Source organism: Aotus nancymaae, unplaced genomic scaffold, assembly GCF_030222135.1.
Source record: "Aotus nancymaae isolate 86718 unplaced genomic scaffold, 86718_ANA_hifiasm-v0.15.2.pri h1tg000040l, whole genome shotgun sequence".
Lineage (NCBI taxonomy): Eukaryota > Metazoa > Chordata > Mammalia > Primates > Aotidae > Aotus > Aotus nancymaae.
In genome coordinates this window covers 19,296,983-19,322,433 of record NW_026988454.1, presented here as the reverse complement: position 1 = coordinate 19,322,433, position 25,451 = coordinate 19,296,983, and the positions used below count along the sequence as shown (strand labels likewise).

General features: G+C 44.3%; 1 protein-coding gene across 3 annotated transcripts in view; it reads left to right on the top strand.

Annotated features, from left to right (window-relative positions):
• SASH1 (SAM and SH3 domain containing 1) overlaps nt 1–25,451 on the top strand; it is a 278,424-nt gene that overhangs the window by 159,055 nt on the left and 93,918 nt on the right. For all 3 annotated transcript variants that reach the window (XM_064360587.1, XM_064360589.1, XM_064360588.1), the window contains exons 3-4: nt 11,126–11,176; nt 11,297–11,346. In XM_064360587.1, coding sequence (XP_064216657.1) covers nt 11,126–11,176; nt 11,297–11,346 — 101 coding nt within the window. The remainder of the gene's footprint in view (nt 1–11,125; nt 11,177–11,296; nt 11,347–25,451) is intronic.

Here is a 25,451-nt window from a genome sequence, read left to right as displayed (position 1 = left end):
AATCTTGGTTCACTGCAACCTCCACCTTCCTGGTTCAAGCGATTCTCCTGCCTCTGCCTTCTGAGTAGCTGGGATTACAGGCATATGCCACCACGCCCGGCTAATTTTGTATTTTTAGTAGAGACTGGGTTTCTCCATGTTGGTCAGGCTGGTCTTGAACTCCGGACCTCAGTTGATCCGCCCTCCTCAGTTAATCATCTTAAAGTTCTGGGATTATAGGTGTGAGCCACCTCGCCCTGTTGTGTATGTCTTCCTCTTATCTCCAAGCAAAATGCTTGGTATGTGGTATGTACTCAACATTGGTAAAGTTGTAGCTTAAATGATCTAGTACATAGTTCTAAACAAAGACAGTTTAGAAATTAAAGGATTATATGCCTTGTTTGACGTTAGGTGTGGGAGCACCAAGCTTGACCCTCTTAGATTCAAATTACCACTGAATTTAACCAATTCAACTCTGATGTATTTACAACAGCCATGCTTCAAGATGGTGGAACTTACCCTCCTGTCTCCCCTGAGTGATTTCTGCTCCTGACTCCTTTGAATGGGTAGGGGAGTGTGGACCTCAGAGAGGCCCCCTTGGTATGTTCTTCCATTTTCACTAGGGGATCTTAGACCTAATTTCAACTTTGTCCAGTGTTAAAGCATTTCCAGAGCAAGGTGAGTTCTGCAGGAATTTTCCATGTGACGTCTTTCAGAATAATAGTGTGTTATCTGTGCCAGAAGCCAGAGGAGAAATTATTACTCTCAGAAAGAGCCATTTTCCTATGGCTACCTTAAGACATAAAAGTATGGTAACATCTGTCTCTTAAGGGGCTCACCGCTTATGAACTAACCTAATCCCTGCGCCTACTCTGCTTTACAATCTTGTTCCCTCTGCTATTTCTATCATATAAATTAATTAGCTCTTTGGCTTTTCTACTTTTATCATGTAACACTGAACTAAGTTACTTGTCATTTTTTGGAACATGGTGAGGCCTAAATAAATTAGTAACTAATAACAGCAGAATATAAACTATCAGGCTGGGTGCAGTGGCTCACACCTGTAATCCCAGCACTTTGGGAGGCTGAGGCAGGCGGATCATCTGAGGTCAGGAGTTCGAGACCAGCTGGCCAACATGGCGAAACCCTGTCTCTACTGAAAATACAAAAATTTGCCAGGTGTGGTGGCGCACATCTGTAATCCCAGCTACCTGAGAGGCTAAGGCAGGACTATCACTTGAACCCAAGAGGTGGAGGTTGCAGTGAGCTAAGATGGTGCCACTGTACTCTAGCCTGTGTGACAAGAATGAGACTCCATCCAAAAAAAAAAAAAATTATATATATATATATATAAACTAATGCAGCGAAAGACTCCATTATTTTAACACAGAGCATTAATAGCTGGGTGGAAATTGCCACTTCAGGTTTCTTTCTTATGAAAGCTTTCAGAAATTACTGATCTGCTAATTATGGAGAGACTGTAAGTTTGCTGTTAGTGGAATAGAATTCGTCAGCTATGAAAAAACATTCCCCTTAGACCTTTTCTTTTTTGATATGATGGGATGAGAGTACTTTTCCTTCCATTTCACTTGGAAGAAAATTTCTTATGCCAGGCCAAGAGTTTATGGGCGCCAGCAAAATGACGAACATCTTCTGTTACGCCTCGAGCAATGTGGGTAAAATGAGACATGAAAAGGTGAAGAGTTAGGTATGGATGAAGAAACTGACAGGCCACTACTGATTTCTACCTAAAAATGATTAAACATAACAACATTTTGTTTTAAGTTCTTATGTATCTAAGTTGTAGATCTTAAATATTTATTGAATTACTTTTACTTACTAGTGTAACTCTGCAGTCCAAAAGTAAATCTTAAATAAAAACATAAAAATACATGTCCTGTACAGTAAAATTGCAAGCACAAATTAAAAGAAGGAAGCTGGACATGGTAGTACATTCTTGCAGTCCAGTCTATCCAAGAGGCTGAGGCAGGAGGATCTCTTAAGCCTGGGAGGTCAAGGCTGCAGTGAACTATGACCGCACTCCAGCCTGGGCCTGGGTGACAGAGCAAGACTCTGTCTCTTAAAAAAAACGGAATAAAAAAAGGAATCAGAAGAAAAAAAAAGACTCAGGCTTATTGGCAAAGTGATCCAAGTTAAACAAAGCAGGCCCAGCACAGTGGTTGACACTTCTAATCCCACCTCATTGGGAGGCTGAGGTGGGAGGCTTACTTGAGGCTGAGGTGGGAGGCTTACTTGAGGCCAGGAGTTTGAGACCAGCCTGGCCAACATCGCAAGACCCCATCTCTTAAAAAAAAATAAATTAGGCCTGGTGGTGTGCACCCATAGCCCCAGTTACCTGGGAGCCTGAGGCAGGAGGATCACTTGAGCTTAGGAAGTCAAGGCTGTAGTGAGCTATGGTGACACCACTGTACTCTATCCAGCCTGGGCGACAGAGCAATATACCATCTCTTTAAATAAAACACAAACCAAATCAATAGATACCCGTCAGCACTCCCTTGTGCAGAGCGCATGTGCAAGGCTGCAGAAAGTAGCATTCTCGGGGGATGTCTCGATCACTATTGCAACTTTAACACTTAAAATGGGGACCTGGCAGATAATAAATGCTAAGTAAATAGGTTTTGATGGATTGTGGCGGCACACAGTGAATTTCAACAGGAATTCATTAGAAGGCCATTGGCAGTCTAGTTGAGGTAAACCAGTAAGTGAGTGGGAGAATTGCTACCCATAGGTACATTTAATAAATACATGATGTGGCTCGTTATTGGTGTGCCCATACTCGGGCATATCATTTGAGGCACAAGTGGGCAGAGAAGGTTAATAGGAGCATGTATTAGAATTGGAGCTAAACGATGAGTAGGATTTGGATGGACAGAAAGGAGAAACATTCTAGGCAGGAAGTGAGACACTAGGCTCAGTCCGCACTCAGGGAGCAGAGGACGTGGTAACTGTTCACTAAGAGCGTTCGTCATCAGGCCATTTAGTGAAGCGGCTTTTTCAGAAATGTGGACTTCATTCTGTCAGTATTGTGTTTCCATGAAACATTTTGTAGATGTTGTTTTGTTATGTTTTAGTCAGAGTCTTGCTGTGTTGCCCAGGCTGGAGTGCAATGGTGCCATCTCAGCTGACTGCAGCCTCTGCCTCCTGGGTTCAAGCAATTCTCTTGCCTCAGCCTCCCAAGTAGCTGGGATTATAGGCGCGCGCCACCATGCCTGGCTAATCTTTGTATTTTTAGTGGACATGAGGTTTTACCATGATGGCCAGGCTGTTCTCGAAATCCTGACCTCAAGTGATCCACCCACCTGGGCCTCCCAGAGTGCTAGGATTACAGGGGTGAGCCACTGCACCCGGCCTCTATGAAAGATTTTGGAAGAGAAGTGACACAAAAGCAGTGAGTTTCTCAAACAGTACACATCACTGGGGAATTTTGGCAAATTGCAGATTTTGATTCAGGAGGTCTGGGATGGGACCACAGCTGGATGTACAGCAGGTTCTTAGGAGTTGCGGATGCAGATGGTCCACAGATCACATTTTGAATAGCAGAGACACAGATACTATTTCCAAAAGATGGATTTGACAGAAGCGATTAGAGAGTCATGACACCACTGATCATAGCCCTTTTAGAGTAAAAAAGGACCCTACAGATTATCAAGTCGTACATTTGCCTTTTGTTGCCATTGGAAAAACCAAACCAGACAAAATAAAACAGGTTCTAAAGTCTGCACTACAGTAGGGAACAGAACTGGACCTCAGTCCCCCAGCTCCCACACAGTACAGTAGCCTAGGTAGCTGTGAGGCGGAGGATTGCAAGTGGAATGGGTTCACCGGATAGATGCAAGAAGCCTTGGGAAGAGAAAAGCAGTAGCTTTAGGCAGCTGATTTAGTGGGAGTGAGAAGACTCCTAAGACAATATTAATTTTTTTTTTGTTTGGAGACAGAGTCACACTGTTGCCCAGGCTGGAGTGCAATGGCGCGATCTTGGCTCACTGCAACCTCTGCCTCCTGGGTTCAAGCCATACTCCTGCCTCAGCCTCCCTAGTGGCTGGGACTACAGGCGCCCGCCACCATCCCTGGCTAATTTTTGTGTTTTTTTTTTTTTTTTTTTTTTGAGACGGAGTTTCGCTCTTGTTACCCGGGCTGGAGTGCAATGGCGCAATCTCGGCTCACTGCACCCTCTGCCTCCTGGGTTCAGGCAATTCTCCTGCCTCAGCCTCCCAAGTAGCTGGGATTACAGGCACGCGCCACCATGCCCAGCTAATTTTTTGTATTTTTAGTAGAGACGGGGTTTCATCATGTTGATCAGGCTGGTCCCAAACTCCTGACTTCAGATGATCCGCCCATCTCAGCCTCCCAAAGTGCTGGGATTATAGGTGTCAGCTATCATGCCCAGCTGACAGTGTTGAATTTTAAGTTCTGGAAAAATCGACACATGTTTCATGAATTGACTGGAAGAGAGAAGTCAGACAAGAAGGGATTGATTTCCTGGCAAAGGTGAGAACTGGAATTCAGATATGTTGACTTTCAGGTTGCCCAGGGATCTTCATCCCTGATTGTCCTGTGCTAGTCCACGTGTTGGCTGCTGGAGCTCATCTGGTAGGATGGCTGGTTCCTCTGAGACAGGTCAGCCAGGACTGAGAGGTTCAACAGCAGTCAGCAGGTCATGGAGTCAAAGTTTGAACTTCCAGAACTTTGTAAATAGTTAGAGTCTCTTTGATTTTTCAATAAAAATAAAAATGTGATTGTATTTTTAGGTTTAAAACATGGAGAAAGGGGCCTCCTTTAAAAGGTCAGAAATAACCTACTAGAATCTGATCATGCAGACCTATTTGTAATAAGCAGGGAAACCAAATAAAAGCCAAGACTAGATAGTGTAGTGTACAAGGTAATATACACGTTTTTAAGTAGACTTTACCTGTAAGTTTCTGTTCATCTGGTTTATCTGTTACTCGGTAAGGATCTCTCCTGTGAAAAACATATATAGTATAGTTTGCCAACTGGGAGATACCACAACTCTACAGCCTTCTTGTAAAGTGGTACAAACCACATGAGTCTACGACCAGCAGCAACTTTCCCCAGCAGTTCAGAGCTCGGGTCCCTCCATTAATCGCAGGCATCAGTAGTAGCATGTGGCATTTTACTTCTAGCTGCATGTGGCTAACATCCGGTCGCCTCTGGCTTTTTCCACCTCCTCCTTCCTGTACCTAGTGTGGAGGAGGAGAACTTGGCACTGAGCTGAGCTGGTGGGCGCCTGGTATTCTCCTCTCCATTTTTGGAACAGAACGGGGATTTGTCCCTCCTGCTTTTCCACCTGTGAAGTTCATTTGGCTCAGAACCTTGACAGCATTAAAGGAGGGGAGGAACGTGTGGATTTCCACAAGAAGGTGGAAACAAAGTGGAGTGGGGATGAGGGCATGATATTTGTTTTCCAGGAGCTTATTCTGTCCCCGGTGGGTTTTCGAATCTGGTATTTTGCACAATGGGATGTAGTGGCTTTTAAGCCAGAATGTCATCATTTAGGGTCAGAGCCTAGTCCCTTTTAGTGTGGCTGCAGATGTGTGTGTGTGTGTGTGTACACAAGCAAGTGAAAGCACATACATGTACACATTCGTTTTGGTTTGGGCATACTACTGATGTCATCTTGCAATACTTGGGTTTTGATTTTGTTCTTGGATTTATTTATTTAGCTTCTGTGTTAGACAAAATAAATATCTGCAGAACTATTGTTTCTACAAATTCTCCAGTCTGACAATAAATGAAGTTTTTCTCCCCAGTAAGATTTTTGATCACCTGAATCATATTTCTTTTTAACTATACCATACCATAGTGGAGCCTCTTTTAGTCAAACTATGAATATGAAATCATTTTAGCATGGCCCTTTTCTATTAATAATAAAATATACAAATTTTAACACATCAAGAAAATATTTTAACACTAGCCATGACCTAACTAGAGAAATAAAGTTTTAATGTTTACTTTTTTTTTCCTTTTTGAGACAGAGTGTTGCTCTATCACCCAGGCTGGAGTGCAATGATGCCATCTTGGCTCACTGCAACCTCCACCTCCTGGGTTCAAGCAATTCTCCTGCCTCAGCTTCCTGAATAGCTGGGACTACAGGTGTGTGCTACCACACCCGGCTAATTTTTGTATTTTTAGTAGAGACAGGATTTCTACTAATTGTGTTAGCCAGGATGGTCTCAAGCTCCTGACCTCATGATCCACCCACCTCGGCCTCCCAAAGTGCTGGGATTACAGTGACTGTGACTGGTCATATTTAAAATTTTCTGTAATTATGGGTTTGAAATGAGAGACATGATTATTGCAGCCTAATACAGTGCAATATTTTGATCTTTAAGTGATAATTGAGGCTGACTGTTGCCAGGACATACTTGAGCAAATGTTGTAAAAGCCACAAGATAATCCTTACAAATATTGTCATGAATAAATGATTACACCCCATTTCTCATTTTGAAAACTCATGAGCAGGCCCATTTCCTTGGCAGTCACCATGGCAGACTATAATGTCCAAAGCTGGCCACATTGCTGTCTGCATCCAAAGCTGCTCTCCTGGTGTGGCTTTGTCACTCCCCCAGCTGAGAGAGGGGGCCGTGAACTCCCTAACACCTGGGAGGGCTTGTGACTCTGGCAGATGTCTTACCATAGGAGGCTGTCATAGGAAGCAATACAAATATCAGCACTTTGGGAGGCCAAGGTGGGCGGGTTACTTGAGCCCAGGAGTTTGAGACCAGCCTGGGCAACATGGCGAAACCCCATCTCTACAAAAAGTACAAAAAAATTAGCCGGGCATGGTGGCATGTGCCTGTAGTCCCAGGTACCTGGGAGGCTTAGGTGGGAGGATCACCTCATCACCTTGAGCCTGGGTCAAGCCTGCAGTGAGCCATGATCTTGCCTCTGAATTCCAGCCTGGGCAACAGAGTGAGACCCTGTCTCAAAAAAAAACCAAAACAAAACAGGCAATACAGCTGCTACCTGCCTTTCTCCATGTGCTTACTCGTGCAACCCAGCATCCTGCTGTGAGGAAGCCCCAGCAACCCATGCACCCCTACATGGAGACCCATGTGTAGGTGTTCCAGCTGATCACCCACTGTCAGCCAACATCAGCTTCCAGACATGGGAGTGAGCAAGCGTTCCAGTGATTACAGCCCAGCCCATCAAGTCATCCCCCGCTTTTGAATGTTCCCAGCTGAGGTTCCAAACACTGTGGAGCAGAGACAAGCCTTTTCTGCTATTGCCTTTCGGAATTCATCTTCACAGAACTTGTGAACATTATAAAATGCTTGCCGGTTTATGCCACTGCATATGGGGTGATTTGTTACATGGCGGTAGTAACTGCAACAGTCGGCGTATGTTAGGGGAGGAGAGAATGGTCTTACTTCTCAGTGATCCTTTCTTTCTGCACCATGCCCCAAAGTTACACATATTTATATGTATACTCAATGATTGTTTTGATGGCATTCACAATGTTTACTATTTCTGTCTACCTTGTGACATCCAGATCAGGAGCTATATTGTAAACTATCAGCTGTTCTCTGAATAAAGGAGTCGTGGCTGGGCAGTCAGGTGCATGGCACATGGCACATTATAGTAATTACTCTTCTGCACTTTTGTCATTGACATCATGCGACACCCATCAGTGTCATAATAATGGAATTTTGCCAATAATTTATTCTGTTATTTTTTTCTCTCCAAGTATTCATAGGTCCTTAACTTAGTGGATAACTTTACAACCTTCTCCTCAGTTGTGGAAATTTTTACTTTAGAATGTGTTTGCTATAAGACTTGCGTCTAAATGATACCTGTAATCTCTTATCCTTGGTGGATAAAATTAATAAGACATCCTGAAAAAAATTATCCTCTTGGTTGGTCTTAAAAAAAAAATCAGTTACTTGAAATATCACTATACAAGATCTCCTGCTCAACATCAGTAAGCTGCCCTTGATAAAGCAAACTTTTTTTTTTTTTGAAATGGAGTTTCACTCTTGTTGCCCAGGCTGGAGTACAGTGGTGTGATCTTGGCTCACCGCAACCTCCACCTCCTGGGTTCAAGTGATTCTCCTGCCTCAGCCTCCCCAGTAGCTGGGATTACAGGCATGTGCCACCACGCCCGGCTGATAAAACAAGCATTCTACATAAAAACATTAACTGTAACCATGACTTTAACATTATATGTCAAACTATAACCCCAATCAATTTTCTGAAAAGTAGCTAAACACGCTGGGTGTGGTCATGAACTGTAGTTCTAGCTACCCAGGAGGCTGAGGAATGGCTTGAGCTCTGGGGCACAAGACGACAGTGCATGATGATCATGCCCATGAGTAGCCACCGCACTCCAGTGTGGACAACACAGCAAGACCCTGTTTCTTTTAAAAAAAATTGTCTAAGTAGTTAAAAGAATCAAATGCCTGTTATAGGTAACAAATGAACATGTTAAGTTGAAATGATTAAAATGTTGCTTCCTTATCATCAGACATTTGATAAGGTTGTTAACAAGCAACTACTTCGTATGCAGGGACAGGTGCATTTTGAATAATATACCATGCATGTTACATTTGTGACGTGACACAGCAAATGATGCCCTTAGCAAATCAAATGTATTTTTAAAATGCAGATAAACAGATATAACAAAAGAAGATCATTTCCTAGCATGACTATCACTTACTATTACTAGTGAAGTAGAAACTTAGAGCTTGAAGAAAAGATAAAAGTGGAAGGGAGGTGAATTGAATGAGTCATTTTTGCTGATGCTTACAGAAGGTCATAGGCTGCAGTTGGGTGTTAAAGGAGCAGTTTCGGAGAAAATTTCAGAGGTACTAACAGTTTAATTTCAACATTGCTCTGAGTTCTCTGTACCAACTCCTAGATAGGAAGATTTAGGATTAAAAAATTGCTAAGGATACTTTTGCTTACCTCCTGCTGTTTAAGTTTGTAAATTTCTCTATGTGAGGTGGAAAGGTTAGGTCCTGGGAAATTGTGATTGGTCTCTAAGCACCAGAAATGTCCAAAGTCTATATATCCCCTTTGTTAACTGCAGCTAAGCCTGGCATCCTACCAATCACACTTGGAATATATAACTCAAAACATTGTCCATATACTGTTTGGTAGAAATGGTGTATCAAGTTTGGTACAGAAATACAAGTATGTCCTTTATGAACAACGGCAGCGATAAAAACCAGGAGGATGTTAATGAGAGTTCTGTGGCGCTTTCGTGCCACTGTGATATCTTTTTATGACAAACAAGGGCCTGAGATTAGGGGATGAATGAGTTGCCAGTTCATCATATCCCTGTTCATGAAAACACATTTCTCTTTCTGGCTGCTTGTCTGCAACCATCCCATTCTCAGAGGTACTCATCCCAGCATATTCTTTCTTAATTATTGTGGCAAAAAAACCAAAACAAAACAGAAAACAAAAAACCAAAAAAACTACATAACATAAAATTCACCCTCCCAGCAGTTTCCCCAAGTGTACGGTGCAATATTGTCAGCCACATGCACGTTGTTGATTGAGCAGGAGATTCTTGGAACATTCCTCCAAGCCCTACATGAAAGTGCATTCATTTTGATACTCTGTATGCATGCTGGATTCCTATTCCTTATTTAAAAGAATAACTTTGCTTTGAGTTATGCTTATTTTAATACTTTATTGCTACTTTTATACTTCAACAAAAGTTTTAAGTATTGCTGTAGTTTTATAATTGTGTTAATGATGAAATGGGCGATTAAACAATCAGATGCATGTGAAAATGCATAATTTGCCTAATTTTATCACGAGTAATTCGTTTATCACTCTCTTTTACTTTCTCTCTCTCTCTCTCTCTTTTTTTTTTTTTTGAGATGCAGTCTTGCTTTGTCACTCAGGCTGGTGTGCAGTGGCGCGATCTCGGCACACTGCAACCTCTGCCTCCTGGGTTCAAGCAATTCTGCCGCAGCCTCCTGAGTAGCTGGACTACACGCACGTGTCACCACATCTGGCTAATTTTTGTATTTTTAGTAGAGATGGGGTTTCACCATATTGGCCAGGCTAGTCTCAAACTTCTGACCTTGTGATCCACCCACCTCGGCCTCCCAAAGTGCTGGGATTACAGGTGTGAGCCATTGTGCCTGGCCTTCTTTTACTTTTGAAGGCGATACAGCCTCCTTGAACTATGAAATAAGGGTGTTATACTATATGGTTTTGTCCCTAAAATTCTTTGATTCTTCTGCATCTCACAATTTAATGATATTTCAGTGCCGCCTTTTTTTTTTTTTTTTTTTTTGAGACGGAGTTTCGCTCTCGTTTACTCAGGCTGGAGTGCAATGGCGCGATCTCGGCTCATCGCAACCTCAGCCTCCTGGGTTCAGGCAATTCTCCTGCCTCAGCCTCCTGAGTAGCTGGGATTACAGGCACGCACCACCGTGCCCAGCTAATTTTTTGTATTTTTAGTAGAGACGGGGTTTCACCATGTTGACCAGGATGGTCTCGATCTCTTGACCTCGTGATCCACCCGCCTCGGCCTCCTCAGTGCCTTCTTAATATCAAGTATTTATATTTCATTTATCAGCTGGATACCAAGAGTGTTTGTTTTTAGATTTCTAAATGGGTCAGTTCATCTGCATTATGGAAGTATAGTGATTTTTAAAGGCTGCAAGGTAACATTCAGTTAGCTTCCCAACTTCTAAAGACATTAACAACTTCTCCTAAGTTACTAAGTACTCTGAATACATTTAGAACTTAAGAATTGTATCGCAACTCCAGTGCCATTGGAGAATAGCTAAACTCAAATGGGTTGCAGTAAATTCAGTGTCCTAGTAATCAACTAAGTATATTCACAGAATTATTTCACCATGAACTGTCTGTTCCTTTGACTGAAATTGTGCTTTTTTTCTTTTCCAATAAAATTATCAGCAGCATCTGGCAGCAAAGTTTGGAAAATAGTTCAATCTTAGGGGGCCATAGCTTTCATTTTAAAAGCATTTTAGTTTTCCCAGAAAATCTGTTTATCTCCGCCATCTCCTCCCACTCTATACCCCAACCTTTCCCGAATCCTCCCCCTCTCCTTACGCGTCTATTTGTCCTTCTTGTGTGTGACATGTTTGGAAGTCCCATTAAACCAGCATCTGTTCTGTTTTAGGAGAAACCCGATGCCAGCCCCACGTCACTTCAGCTGCGGTCCCAGATCGAAGTAAGCACAATGACTTTAATCTACTTTTGCTTCTGCCTTTTTTTTTTAAGTGATACTCTGTACAAATCAGATGAAGCCTGCTGCTCTGACCACACTGACTATACGAACCTTCTCTCGTAGGAGTCACTCGGCTTCTGTAGCGCCGTGTCAACACCAGAAGTGGAAAGAAAGTAAGTCTTCCTCCCTCTGTCCAGGATCACTTTCCAAGAAGGTGCCTTTTAGGTCCCTGCTGACGGAAGTCAAACAGGCGGTCGTGTGCGTATGTACTATGGAGTTTGATGTCATTTTCCTTAACATGTTGCATGTGTCCGTATGTATCTAGGTGGTTAAGAGTGTGTTTTGGAACGCGATCGTTGATGCCTAAGGATTTTGTGAAGAGTTACTGATTTTCTACTGCTTATTGTGAATAAACTCAAAATAAATCTCTGGAAATAAAAGAGAAGGGGAAAGAATAGGTGCATTAACCAAGATGGATTTTCCTTTTTTTTTTTTTTTTTTTTGTGAGACAGAGTTTTGCTCTTGTTGCCCAGGCTGGAGTGCAATGGCATGATCTCGGCTCACTGCAACCTCTGCCTCTAGAGTTCAAGGGATTCTCCCACCTCAGCCTCCCTAGTAGCTGGGCTTGGGCTTGCAGGCATGCGCCACCATGCCTGGCTAATTTTGAATTTTCAGTAGAGATAGGGTTTTACCATGTTGGTCAGGCTGGTCTCGAACTCCCAACCTCAGGTGATCCTCCCACCTTGGCCTCCCAAAGTGCTGGGATTACAGGTGTGAGCTACTGCGCCTGACTGGATTTTCATCTTTTACGTTAATTTTTAATATACAATGAAAGTTATCAAGAAGCAAGATACAAAAATAAAATATGCTGTGTTCCAGAATAAATCAATGATTAAAAACCCCTCTTCTGTACCTCATTTTGGTAGGTGACCTTAAAACAACAATGAATGTCTGTATTAAAAAAATGGCATATGATCCCCAGCCTTTCTTGGTAAAGGTAATATTTTTGCTTCCTTGACCTAACTTGGACCCTATAATTTCTGCTCTCATGGAAGCTAATTTTATGTTTCATGTTGTATTTCCAGTATTTCTCTTAGGCAACATAAATAAGACAAAAACAAAGGGAATCTTTTTTCTAAAACCTTTTGTTTTTCTACTTTCTTGCATCATCACGATGCTCGAATGTTCTATTTGTGATCTTCTGTGGTAAAAAAATGTAAAGAAAGTCCACGTCTCTAAACAGACGGTTCCTTTGGCACGGAGCCAGTTGTACGTTCATGCCAAGGGAGGCGTAGACGTGGTTTAGGCATCAAGTATTTCTGGAATGCAAAGCACACGTTGGGAGAGCGTGTGTGTGCTTTAGAGCACAGCTTTGCCTAATCCATCCACGTGTGTGTGCTGCTGGCACAGGCGGTTCAGGGAGGAGGGCTGCTTTGCCAGAAAGCTACAATTAATTCTAAACTTAAGAGGCTTTGTGGGTTTGGTTCCGGACTGAGGAGCGTCGGGGGTGATGTACCACAGCCAACCAAGGCCACTGCCCACTCAGGGTGAGAGGATAACTTGTGTACGTCCAGCAACTTTTTTTTGTTTTGCGTGCCTTGCCTCCTCCCAGGAACCTAGCAATGTGGAGGCTGAAATAGACAAAAAAGACTCAAGTTGACATTGATTTTGAACTTGGAGGTACCATGGTGGGGTAGAAGCATTGAGTGAATGGGCTGTAGCATTTCCTGACCTAGTTTATTACTTATGTAGCATGATTCAGGCTGAGAGCTCAGGTGTTCCCTCCGAATCCTTCAGGAAACAAGAAATGTTTGCTCTTCCTCCTGAGAGGAAGTGACTCACCAAATTTGTACTAACCTTACTTAGGCTGGGTAGTACTTCTTCCCCTCAATTGTGGAGAGTCATTCTTTCCATGTTTATATCCCTTACTTAGTAAAATGTGGCATGGCTCTTGTGGCCAAGAGAGAGACTGATGGCCTCCTCTGAGGTTAACGAAAAATTTTAAACACACACCCACTGTCTCCATTTGTAATATTGTCATTTTGCGTAATTTTAAGTGCTTGAAACTTAATGTGTTTCTAAACAATTTGAAAGTTTAAAAACATTTTGTTTTTTATTTCTCTGTTAATGGCTTTTGAAAACTATGCTAGCCTTCGCTTTTAACTTAAAAACACTTTCTTGGCTGGGCGCAGTGACTCACGCCTGTAATCCCAGCATTTTGGGAGGCTGAGGTGGGCTGATCATCTGAGGTCAAGAGTTCGAGACCAGCCTGGCCAACGTAGTGAAACCCCGTCTCTACTAAAAATACAAAAATTAGCCGGGCATGGTGGCAGACACCTGTAATACCAGCTACTTGGGAGGCTGAGGCAGGAGAATCGCTTGAACTTGGGAGGCGGAGGTTACAGTGAGCTGAGATCACGCAATTGCACTCCAGTCTGGGCAATAAGAGTAAAACTTCGTCTTAAAAAAAAAAAAACCACTTTCTTTTGAAAACTTTTATGGCTGGGTATAGTGGCTCAGGCCTGTAATTCCAGCACTTTGGGAGACTGAGGTGGGAGGATCACTTGAGGACAGGAGTTTGAGGTCAGCCTGGGCCACATGGTAAGACCCTGTCTCAACCGTGCCACCCCCCAACCCCACAATGCCAAAAAAAAATTAGCCAGTGTGGTGGTGCCCACCTGTAGTCCCAGTTACTCGGGAGGCTAAGGCAAGTGGGTCCCCTGAGCCTAGGAAGTTAAGGCTGCAGTGAGCTGTGATCATGCTTGGGTGACACAACAGGACCCCATCTCAAAAGAAAAAATAATGAAATAAATTTAAACTTAAAGAAAAGTTTCAAGGATTGAGAAATGTGCAGTGAATGTTTATGTAATCTTCACGCAGACCACCAGTTGTTGACATTTGCACAGCCCTGAGCTTTCTCTCTCTGTCACACACACACACACACACACACACACACACACCACCACCACCACCACCAATTATTATTACTGCTGGCCTTTTTGAGAATAAATGGTAGACATCACGACTGTCACCCCTGAATGCTTAAGCAAATATTTCCTAAGGACAGTGACATTCTGGTACAGAATGATAATGTGTAATGCCCAAATGACATTCTGTTACGGAATAATAATGTGTAATGACCAAATGCAGGAAACTTAATAACTTTTTCTAATACATAGTTCCTATTCAAGTTTTTCTTTCTTTTTTTTAAGAGGGAGTCTTGCTCAGTTGCCCAGGCTGGAGTGCAGTGGCAACATGTCAGTTCACTGCAGTCTCCCACTCTTGGGGTTCAGGCGATTCTCCTGGCTCAGCTTCCTGAGGAGCTGATATTACAGGCACCCACCACCATGCCTGGCTAAATTTTTGTATTTTAGTAGAGACGGGGTTTCACCATGTTGGTCAGGCTGGTCTCGAACTCCTGACCTCAAATGATCCTCCTGCCTTGGCCTCCCAAAGTGCTTGGGATTACAGGCATAAGTCACCGTGCCTGACTGTATTCAAGTTTTTCTAATTGTCCCAATAATGTCTTTTATAGCACTATTTTTCCAATCCAGCACTTTTTAGGAAAAAAAAATCACTTGTGGCATTTTGGTGTCATGTCTCTTGTCATATTTAATCTGAAAGGGTTTCTTAGCCTTCCTTTGTCTTTGACAGTGTTGACATTTTTCAGAGTGTAGGCTAGTTGTTTGATGAAGTATTTGTTGTTTGGGGTTTCTTTGGTTCTTTTTTGCTCCACGTGCATTACATCATGGGGCACGTGATGTCTGTTTGTTTCATTATTAGTGATATGAATTTTTGTCATTCAGTTAAGGTGGTATCTGCCAAGTTTTTTCTGAGAAGTTAAAATTTCTTCTTTGTCATGAATATATATATATAGTGAAGTGATAATCTGAGACTGTGAAACTATTATGTTTCTCATCAAGCTTTTACCTAATGGTTTTAGATTCTTTCCATGATTGTTGCCTGAATCCATATTGCTGTATTGCTGTAATGGTTGTAAAAGGGTGATACTTATTCTTGCATTGATGATTATTTTGTATAAAACTCCCAAGAGGTTTTGTGTTTTTATTTCATTTGTTTTTAAAGACGTATCACTCTGAAAATCCTAGGTCAGGATTTTGAATAATTTGAATAGGTTTGATGCATTGTTTCTATTGAATAATTTATTAATTGTATTTGAAGTTGCAAATAGACAATCTCACTATTCCCTACATCAAAATGCTTGCTGGGAACCCTGCAGCTGAGTATGGGAGCCTCAAAGGCTGACCTGGCGAACCAGTTGGCTGTGTCTGGTTGGAGTCTGCAAAAGTCTCTGCCAACCAAAATACCATTCTGCGTCAGAGTGGTGTTCTATGGGCAGAAGTTTTCTCTGCTTTTTATTCCAAAGGCAAGAGAACTTAGTAAACACATGTGGGCAAGACCTTCAGGGGCCCACCCTTAGAAGCAGAAATGCGGAGAAGGAGGCAGCGCCAAAGCTGAGCCCTGCTCCTGCGACTCCTGCCTCGTGTATCCACAGTTCCCCAGTTTGTCTCAAGGACCCTTGTGCACATGCCTCCATCCTCCTTGCCCAGCTAAAACCTATTCCAAGGGAGGTATCTGGCCTTAATTATTCTTCCAGTGTCTGTTTCTAAAAAATAACATCACTTCTCTCAGTAGTATTTATCATTTAACAGGGTTTAAAGTCTAAAGTTACAGGAAGTTAGCTCTGACCAGAAGAGGGGGAGGGCCAGAGACAAGCAGTGAGAATTCCGACATACCTGGCATCTCAGCATCGGTTAGAGATGCCCTTGCCAAGTGGGGCTGCTGGCCTCTAGATTTGCTTGACCTGCATATACAAGAGGTAGGTTGAGAGGTAGGTGATAGTTAAGTAGGTGGGTGGAAAGAAAGAGCAGACCCTCCCTACCCTGTCATGAGTTTGGTGGGGTCCCCATTCATCCTTATTTCCTTACGCTATCTGGTCACTCCATATGCTTCACTGGAAGTTTAATAAAGGAGGCCAAGGAAGCTTTCATTTGAGCCTCTTCTGTTTATATCTATCTACATTGCTTGTTGATGAGACTGCTTATTGATCTACATTGCTTATTGATGGTACTGGACAAAGGTCCTGATCCAGACCCCAAAAGAGGGTTCTTGGACCTCGCGCAAGAAAAAATTCGGGGCAGGTCCATAGGGTAAAGTGAAAGCAAGTTTATTAGAGAAGTAAAGAAGCCAGAGAATGGCAGCTCCACAGGCAGAGCAGTGGGGTGGGCTGCCCTACTGAATAGACTTACAGTTATTTTTTGATTATATGCTAAACAAGGGGTGAATGAGTTTTCTGTGGAAGGGGCAGGCAATTCCCAGAACTGAGGATTCCTTTCCTTTTTAGACCATATAGGGTAACTCCCAGATGTTGCCATGGCACCTGTGAACTGTCCTGGTGCTGGTGGCAGTGTCTTTTGGCATGCTAGTGCATTATAATTCACATATAACGAGCAGTGAGGATGACCAGAGGTCACTTTCATCATCGTCTTGGATTTGGTGGGTTTTGGCTGTCTTCTTTACTGCATCCTGTTTTATCGGCAGGATCTTTGACTTGTGTCTTGTAATACCAGTCCTGCCACTCCTGTCTCGCTCTGTGAGTAAGAATGCCTAGCCTTCTGGTAATGCAGCCCAGCAAGTCTCAGTCTTATTTTACCCAGCCCCAGTTCAAGATGGAGTCGCTGTGGTTCAAATGCCTCTGACGTACCTGCTTTATTACTCAGTCTTGGATTTGTATGAGCTGGCCGAACAGGTGACCTTAACTAATTTTCTATTACTAGACACTTTCAAGAATATTTAGAGAGTAAGGCTTTTTTTTGAGGGTGCTAGGAAATAGCTTTATAACTATGACAAATGAGTTTAGCTATGAGTAGCAGAAAACCTGACAAGTAGACACATCTGAGATGTTCCATGAATGGGTCCAGGGCTCGCTCCGTGACTCAGGTCAGCCTTCAGAAATCCAGATGGCTGGACTGCTTTTTTTCTTTTTCTTTGCTGTCATAGCCTCAAAGTGGCTGCTGCATCTTCTAGGTGGGAACAAAAAGCAGGGCGAAGAAAGGGAAGAAGGCCACAGGTCACAAAGCGAAACCATGTGCTTTGCGGAGCTTCCCTAGAAGCGCCGTTCACCGCCTCCGGTGTTCGCCGCTCATTTCCTCATGGAGCAGCTGTTTGCTGAGCAGCCACCTGGTGTGGAAGGCACCTTTCAGGGCACCCAGGATATCGCGATGGACAGAGCTATCATGAGCTATGTGCAGCTTATGTTTGAAGACAGGGGGATATAGTAGAACAAAAGATACACATTTAAAATCATGGTATGGAGAAAAATAAAGCAAAGAAAGGGGACCCAGAATTGGGTCACTTGACCACTATAGCCGTAAGGGAGTTTAGAGAAGTGAGCATTTTTAACAGAGCACATTGCTGTCCTGAACAACAGGGTTCTTTTCTTAAGGAGAGATTGCGAATAGACATTGCGTAGGAGACTAGCAGTATTTTCTGTGAAAAGTTGAACTTTTATTTGCATGCATGGAAACAAAGGAATCTGAAAATTAACTAGATGTCTGACAAATAAAACTGTGTGACAAGATTCTTTTTTTTTTTTTTTGAGATGGAGTTTGGCCCTTGTTGTCCGAGCTGGAGTGCAATGGCATGATCTAGGCTTACTGTAACCTCCATTGCCCGGGCTCAAGCAATTCTCCTGCCTCAGCATTCCCAGTAGCTGGAATTACAGGCATGTGCCATCACACCCAGCTAATTCTGTATATTTAGTAGAGACGGGATTTCTCCATGTTGGTCAGGCTGGTTCTTGAACTCCCGATCTCAGGTGGTCCGCCTGCCTCGGCCTCCCAAAGTGCTGGGATTACAGGCATGAACCACCGCACCCGGCCTGTGTGTCAAGATTCTTTAGTGTCATTACATTCAAGAAAGCCAACTGTAGGGAAGGCCACCTGGCTATTTCTTCGTATGTTTATGGAGGAAATCTTCATGGGGTGGTTCATGTGGACTAAAAATTGAAAAGGCATAAACAGGTAATAATAGGTGATGTCTACTGAGTTCTTATTATGTGCCAGGAACTGATCTAAGCACTTAGCATTGACTCATTTAATACAACAACCCTATTAGATGGCAAATGGTATGCTTCCCATTTACAAATGCAAAACTAAGGGACAGAGGTAAGTTACCCAGGACCACAGGCTTACTACGGAGCAGTACACAGATTTGATCCCAGTTAAGAACCCATAACCCTACCCACAGAGCTATAATTCCAAAGTCCTTAGAATGTATTGCTTATGCAAATACAGAGGCTAGGGACAAATCATGTTTATTGGCATTAAATAAATAGCAGCAGTTAAAACCTACACTTCAGGGTTCCCTTGAAAATAGGAGAAAATTCTACCCTCATCCAGATATAAGCTGGCCCCAGTTATTTATCTGTGCAGGCAGGAAGGTGCAAAATAAATTTCAAAACTTCACCTTAACCAATATTTATAACTTCTTTTCTACTAAGTCTTTCACTGGAGTTGAAAATTCACTGATTTAGTTTTGCTTTTTTTCATTATCTGTGGCTACACGTGAACTATTTTATGGTGAAAAAGTCCAAAAATATATAGCATGATGGAAAAGGAAGGTAAATAAAAGGAGAGAAGGCCAATCGAGCGGTGTCCGTGGTTAAATAAAGAGGATCAAGTGTCGTTTATAAATGTTCTGTGCGGACGCTTACTCTCCTCGGACAGTGCTTCGCTCTCAGGTACCTTTTATCTGGCAAGCTGATTACTCTTTTGGTTATGTCAGCTTTCCTTTTCTCCCTCTCAGAGATCGTTGTCTTCACCCTCTTTCCTCTGACTGCAGGGAAGAAGCCCCAGCACACATGCCTGTTCTGGTGCCTCCAACTCCCTGCTTTGCTCGGGTCATCTGCTGCTCTCTGGATTGCTTGCACCTCTGATCTGATCTTCTCCTCCTCCTCCTTCTCCTCCTCCTCCTCCCCTTCTTCTTCTTCCTCTTCTTTCTCCTTCTCCTTCTCCTTCTCCTTTTTCTCCTCCTCCTTCTCCTCCTCCTCATCCTCATCCTCCTGCTCCTCCTCCTCCATCTGCCATCCACTTACCTGGCCACCTTAACCCTTGCTACCTGCTCCCTAGGCAGAGCAAAAGGTCTGCAAAAGCGTGCTGAGCCTCAGAAATGCTGCTCCTCCAGCAGGATGCTCTGTCTCCGAGTCTCTTACCATCCCTCCCACCCCTTTCCCCTGAGCAGCCTCCATTCAATCTTAAAACCTCAGCTCTGGGATTGGCCCCTTTCAGAATTCTTCCCTAATCCACAGACTTGAGGTGAAGTGGCCTGCTACTTGGGCTCTCTACCCCCTGGACTCTCTTGCTCCAGTTGCAATGGACTGTGTGCATGTGTGCGCATGCATGTGTTCTTGTGTGTGTGTGTGTGTGTGTGTGTGTTGTCACCTTCACCCTGAACTCCTTGAGCTCTGGATCTTTTGCTTCTCTTCTGGCACACAGAAGACATTCTGTAATGTTGAATACATCGATTGAATGAGTGAGCATGCACAAACAGGCTTAGGTCTTCTTTACTTTAGAAGAATCTTCTTGCCATTCTTGCACACTGTATTTCTATTTTTCTTTCCCTGGTTGGTAAACTTTTCCCGTGAAGCCTGGCTCGTGTCTTCATTCCCTGATGAAATGTTACTTCAGAGGTCAATGGCTTTGTAGTGACCTAACCAGAGGCCTCTCCCCGCGTACAGTCCCTGTTGCGTTGGGTCCTGATGACTTTTCCTCGGGCCGCGCTTCTCGCATCTCCCTTGGTGGCTGTGACTTTGCAGCTTCGAGTTTCTCCTCCTTTATGTGCACTCTGTGCAGCTCTGCCCAGCCCTTACTGTGAGTGCACCCCAGGCTTTTTACCCAGCCCGTGAGCTCTCCCAAGGTACTACCTGTGCCCATGGCTTTGAGCTCTTTAGGTACCCATTGTAGATATACCTCCCTAGCTCTGACCTCTGCAATCTGATGGCCTGCCTATTACAGCCTTTTGCTGAAAAACGCCTGCTCACTAATATCTCATCCAAACTGCCCATTCATGTACCGTAATTCATCACGCCCTCTTGACTCCTCTCTAGCCACCTGCTCTTTGTCTGCACTTCCCTCTCTCTGTCCTTGAGAAACTTTTCTTCCCTTTATCCAAGCTTCTTCATCATGATGTCCTGCTTTTTATCCTTGACCCCAGATGTTAATTGCCAATTCCTGTTTTTCAACTTCCATAATTTTTTCTTTGCTTCCCCTCTGTCTGTCGCCTAGGCTGGAGTGCAGTGGGACAATTTCGGCCTCCCGAGTAGCTGGGATTACAAGCATGTGCCAACACACCCGACTAATTTTTGTGTTTTTAGTAGAGATGGGTATCACCATGTTGGCCAGGCTGCTTATGAACTCCCGACCTCAAGTGATCCTCCTGCCTCGGCCTCCCAAAGTGCTGAGATTACAGCATGAGCCACTGCGCGCAGCCTGAGACTGGCTAATTTCTAAAGAAAAGATGTTTATTTAGCTCAGGGTTCTGCAGGCTGGGAAGTTCAAGGGCATGGCCCTGGGAGGGCCTTCCTGTGGGGTCATAACATAGTGAAAAAGGCCGAAGAGGAAGTGAACACAAGTGAAGAGCTGGGAACAAACAAGAAGGGTAATCTTGCCTTTTAACAGCCTGCTCTCTCGGGAACTGATCCATTTCCACGGGAGTTAATCCAGGCCCTTGAGAGTGAGAACTCACTCACTACCACAGGAATGGCAGTAAACCATTCAGGAGGGATCTGCTCCTGTGACCCACCACTTCCCTGCATCACCACACTGGAAATCAAATTTCATCGTGAGTGTCAGTGGGGACAGAAAGACCATCCCCAAACTCTAGCACCCTCTGTTTATTTTTAATCTTTATTGTTCCAAGTGAGACCCTTAATGTTCTTTTCATGAACTAAAGAACATTCAAGAAATGGCTTTTGGATTTGTCTCCCTAGTATACACTCAGGCCACAACTCATGGAGGGGATGCTCAGCTCTCCCCGGTGACATCTAGAGACTAAGACCTTTCTAGGTTTTCACCTTGAAGTCAATGTCCCCTACATTGATCCCTGGCCCTTCTTTACTGCTGCGTCTTCATATAACCCCAACTCCAGCCCAAGTGGATATCCTGATTGCCCAAATGCCCCCGTGGCTGTCATGCCTTGGAAGCTTTCATGCCTTGGAAGCTTTTCCTTCATTCAAGTCCTATTTGAAGGACTGCTTCTCCGTTAATGCTTTCTCAGTCCCTTCACTGGCTATATCCTCTCCTCTCCGTGGACTCCCGTAGCATTTTCCAAGGATCTGATGTCTCTTAATGTACTGTAACTTATCATATCATCAATGTTGTCAGCATCATCGTAACTTGGCTTCCTGGGTGATGTCTATGTATTGGGTACTATGCAAATCTCTTAGTATATATGTATTTTTTTTATATAAACTCATTGAGGTATATATTGTATTTGAGACTCGTTAGCTTGCCTAAATTCCCAGAGCTAGAGACAGACATCTCAATTCATTCTGAGTGGCATTACAGCCTTGGAATTAAGATGCCCTGCCTGGTACCAGACTCTCTGGGTTCAAATCCAGGTTGTCTTTCTTACCGGCTCTGCAAGTCTTGGGCAAGTCACTTGACCTTTCTATCTATAGTTTCCACAATTGCAAAATGAAGATGATAATGATGATGCTTGCCTCACTTGGTAAGCCATCAAGAGCATAGTAAACGTTTGAGAATCTTGCCTGTTACCTGTCCTGTCTGGCCCACGTTCATGCCTTTGCCTGTGGCCTGAGCCACCTGCGTACTTCTCTAATCCCAGAAGAACCGACAGTCATGAGCTCTGAGGCTGAGAGCTCACTCTTCCAATTGTCTTCAGTGACCGGAATAGTGGTTTGCACAGAGCAAGCTCTCATTTAGTACTTGCATTGAATTCATTGAATGCCCCTAGTTCTTTGAAATAGAACTAAAAATGGATTGCTCCCAGGACTGGAATTTCAGATAAACTACCTTGGGCTTGCTTGTTATCCACGATGTGTTAGTGTCTCCCCAGACTGATAGTGTGAATAAAATGTGCTTTCTGCTTGTAAATATCAACATTGTAAAGACACCTGTAAATAAACATTTAACAGAATAGTAGCATCCATAAATTGCCAAATTTCTTTCTAAGGGCTGCCCCCCTTTTCTTTTTTATTTTTTTTGGAGATGGAGTTTTGCTCTTGTTACCCAGGCTGGAGTGCAATGGCGCGATCTCGGCTCACCGAAACCTCCGCCTCCTAGGTTCAGGCAATTCTCCTGCCTCAGCCTCCTGAGTAGCTGGGATTACAGGCATGTGCCACCATGCCCAGCTAATTTTTTGTATTTTTAGCAGAGATGGGGTTTCACCATGTTGACCAGGATGGTTTCGATCTCTTGACCTTGTGATCCACCCGCTTTGGCCTCCTAAAGTGCTGGGATTACAGGCGTGAGCCACCACGCCCGGCCCTGTTCGCCCCCCTTTTCTTACCAGATTTTATTTCACAGTCTGGTTTAAGTCTGCCTAGATTTTCTTCTTGTAAAATAGAAACACTGCTGGGCATGGTGACATGCGCCTATAGTCCTAGTTACTTGGGAGGCTGATGCAGGAAGATTGCATGAGCTCAGGAGATTAAGACTAGCCTGGGCAACACAGCAAGACCCTGTCTCTTAAAAGAAAAAAAGAAAGAAAGGAAGTCTGTTTTCCCCTAAACAACAGACTACATAATACCTTCAGATGAAGGTACAGTACCAAGAAGCTCATACATAATATCGTGATTTAGAAAATCATGCTGTGGAATCGTCAGTCCTCCTTTGGAAGTATACCAGATTCAGTGAAAAGGGCCGATGGGGTCTGTGAGTTTGCTAGGAAATCCAGGTCAAGCCACGTCCCCTGGAGCTGACATGAATGCATCCTGTCTCCACATCCTGTTTGTGGCAGGGCTGTGATATAGATGGGAACATCCACGTTTTCCTCTGGGGAGCGTGTGTGTGCGCTCTGCACCTGGGGCCTGCATCTGTGTATGGGAGTGAGGACGTCACGTGGAGAGATGCCTTTCAGAGTGGGTCATAGGATGCTTCTGCCCCACTGAGGTAGATGTGCCCTCACTCTGTGCCCGGCGTCCTCCTGGTCCTTTTGGGTGATTAGAGCGTCACCGCGAAGATAACCAAAGGCAACTAGAGCCACCATTATTTGGTTTTTTAGGCTCACCAGGGTGGGAAGCATGGGCAAAACAGCAAGCTTAGGCTTCAGAAAATAGCGGATGGGCCCAAGAACCAGGTGTTATTATGATATTAGGTGCTCTTCTGTCTTAGTAGAGGCTGAGGGCATGAGGGCCAGGTCACCATCCTCCGGGCTTCAGCTCCCTCATGGGCACAGTGAGGAGTGTGAGTCAGGTGGTCTCCAGGGTCCTTCCAGTTCAGGTCATCTTTGGTTTTCTGTTCCAGTCTAAAGCATGCCCTGAACCTACCAATTTACCTTGGACTCTGCACATCCACTGTGTGCTAGCTGGCACAGGCTCTGGAGCTGATCAGAATCTCAGCATGAGTTTAAGCTCTGCTAGTTGTGGGATTGGGAACAAGTTATTGGAATTCTTTATGCCTCAGGTTTCTAGTCAATAAAACGTGCACGAAAACCGCTCTTTTCCAGGGTGGTGCTGTGGAATGCCCAGCACACTGCCTGGCACGCAGTGGGTGTTCACATTCTGCTGTTCGCTCCCTCGCCTGCTCTGTAATGTGCAGTGCTGCCCGCAGTGAGGGCAGTGAGTCTGGGGTTCTCAGGCTCATTAGACGGTGCCTTGCACCGAGCTTATCGGTGGCCATGGTCCCCTAAAATATGCGCTTCCCACATGACCTTTAGTTTCTTTTCTGATGCCTCAAATGCAGGCAGCTGGGAAACAGTGGCTATTTTGCTAGAGCCTGTGTGGTAGCAATGTGCTGAAGTATGTGTTTGTGCAGGCATTACTGTGTCCACACGTGTGTGTGTGTGCGTGCACCACTGCACAGCATATTTGAGGGGCTCAGCATTCCAGAGTGCAGGGGCTTGGGGTAGGAGCAGCTGGGCCAGAATCCTCCTCCTCAGCTGTTCCCAACTGGAAACTCTGTTGCCCTTCCCTCTGTCTGGCGAGTGAGCCTCCAGCCGACCGGACACAGCTTGAGTCCGCATGTCTGCCCTGTGTCCTTTGCCGGTGGCAGGCTGTGTGTGCTCTTGCTGGGATGGCTGGGGACAGGTGTTGCTGCCAGGAATTGTTTAATATACGGAGGTGGCTGCTGTTTGTTCTCTCTCCTGCGTAAGAAGAAACAGAATATTAGGGCAAGGATGGGGTGATGGTGGGAAGGTGTCAGTAAATGAAGAGCGTTCCTCTGCTGGCAGGAAGACGGGAGACTCACACCTACAGCTCAGTGAGTGCTCCCTGCAGATCTTATTAATTCTCCTAATAACTCTATGATGTAGATGGAATTCTACAGTTAAGGAAACCAAGGTTTGGGAAGGTCATTGACTTAGCAAGATCACAGACCTTGGGCAAGGCAGAGCTGGATTCCGAATCGAGGTCTGTTTATCTGCAAGGGCCAGACTGCTTCTCATCTGCCCAGCTACAGGTACAATCAAAGACTGGTGTGCTTGCAGAGACTGGTGATGGGCCAGGCAGCTCAGGAAGTTTAATTTCATAAGCATTTATCCAGCAATAAGCCCTGGAAAGATGAGTAGGATAGGAAGGGTAGCTGTCCTCTTCAATCTGAAGACATGGAAAGATGCTTATGCAATGTGAAAACCATCAGGACGGTAACTGGAGAAGGAGGGATGGTGAACCCCGCTTGGCGGTGCTGAGGACCCTGTATTTTGACATCAGTCAGGGTTTTATTTGAGAAATAGAATGTTAAGATAGAATAAGGACTTTGTTATGGGCTTTTGACCTCATGGATCACAGCCTGTGCTGACTGCACAGCCCAGGTGAGGCTGTTCCTCCTCCTCCTCCTCCTCCTCCTCCTCCTCCTCCTCCTCCTTCTCCTCCTCCTTTCTACTTTCTTCTTTCTTCGTCTTTTTTTTTGAGATAGAGTCTCTCCCTATGGCCCAGGCTGGAGTGCAATGGCGTGATCTTGGCTCACTGCAACCTCCACCTCCTGGGTTCAAATGATTCTCCTGCCTCAGCCTCCCCAGTAGCTGTGATTACAGGCACCTGCCACCACGCCTAGCTAATTTTTGTATTTTTAGTAGAGGC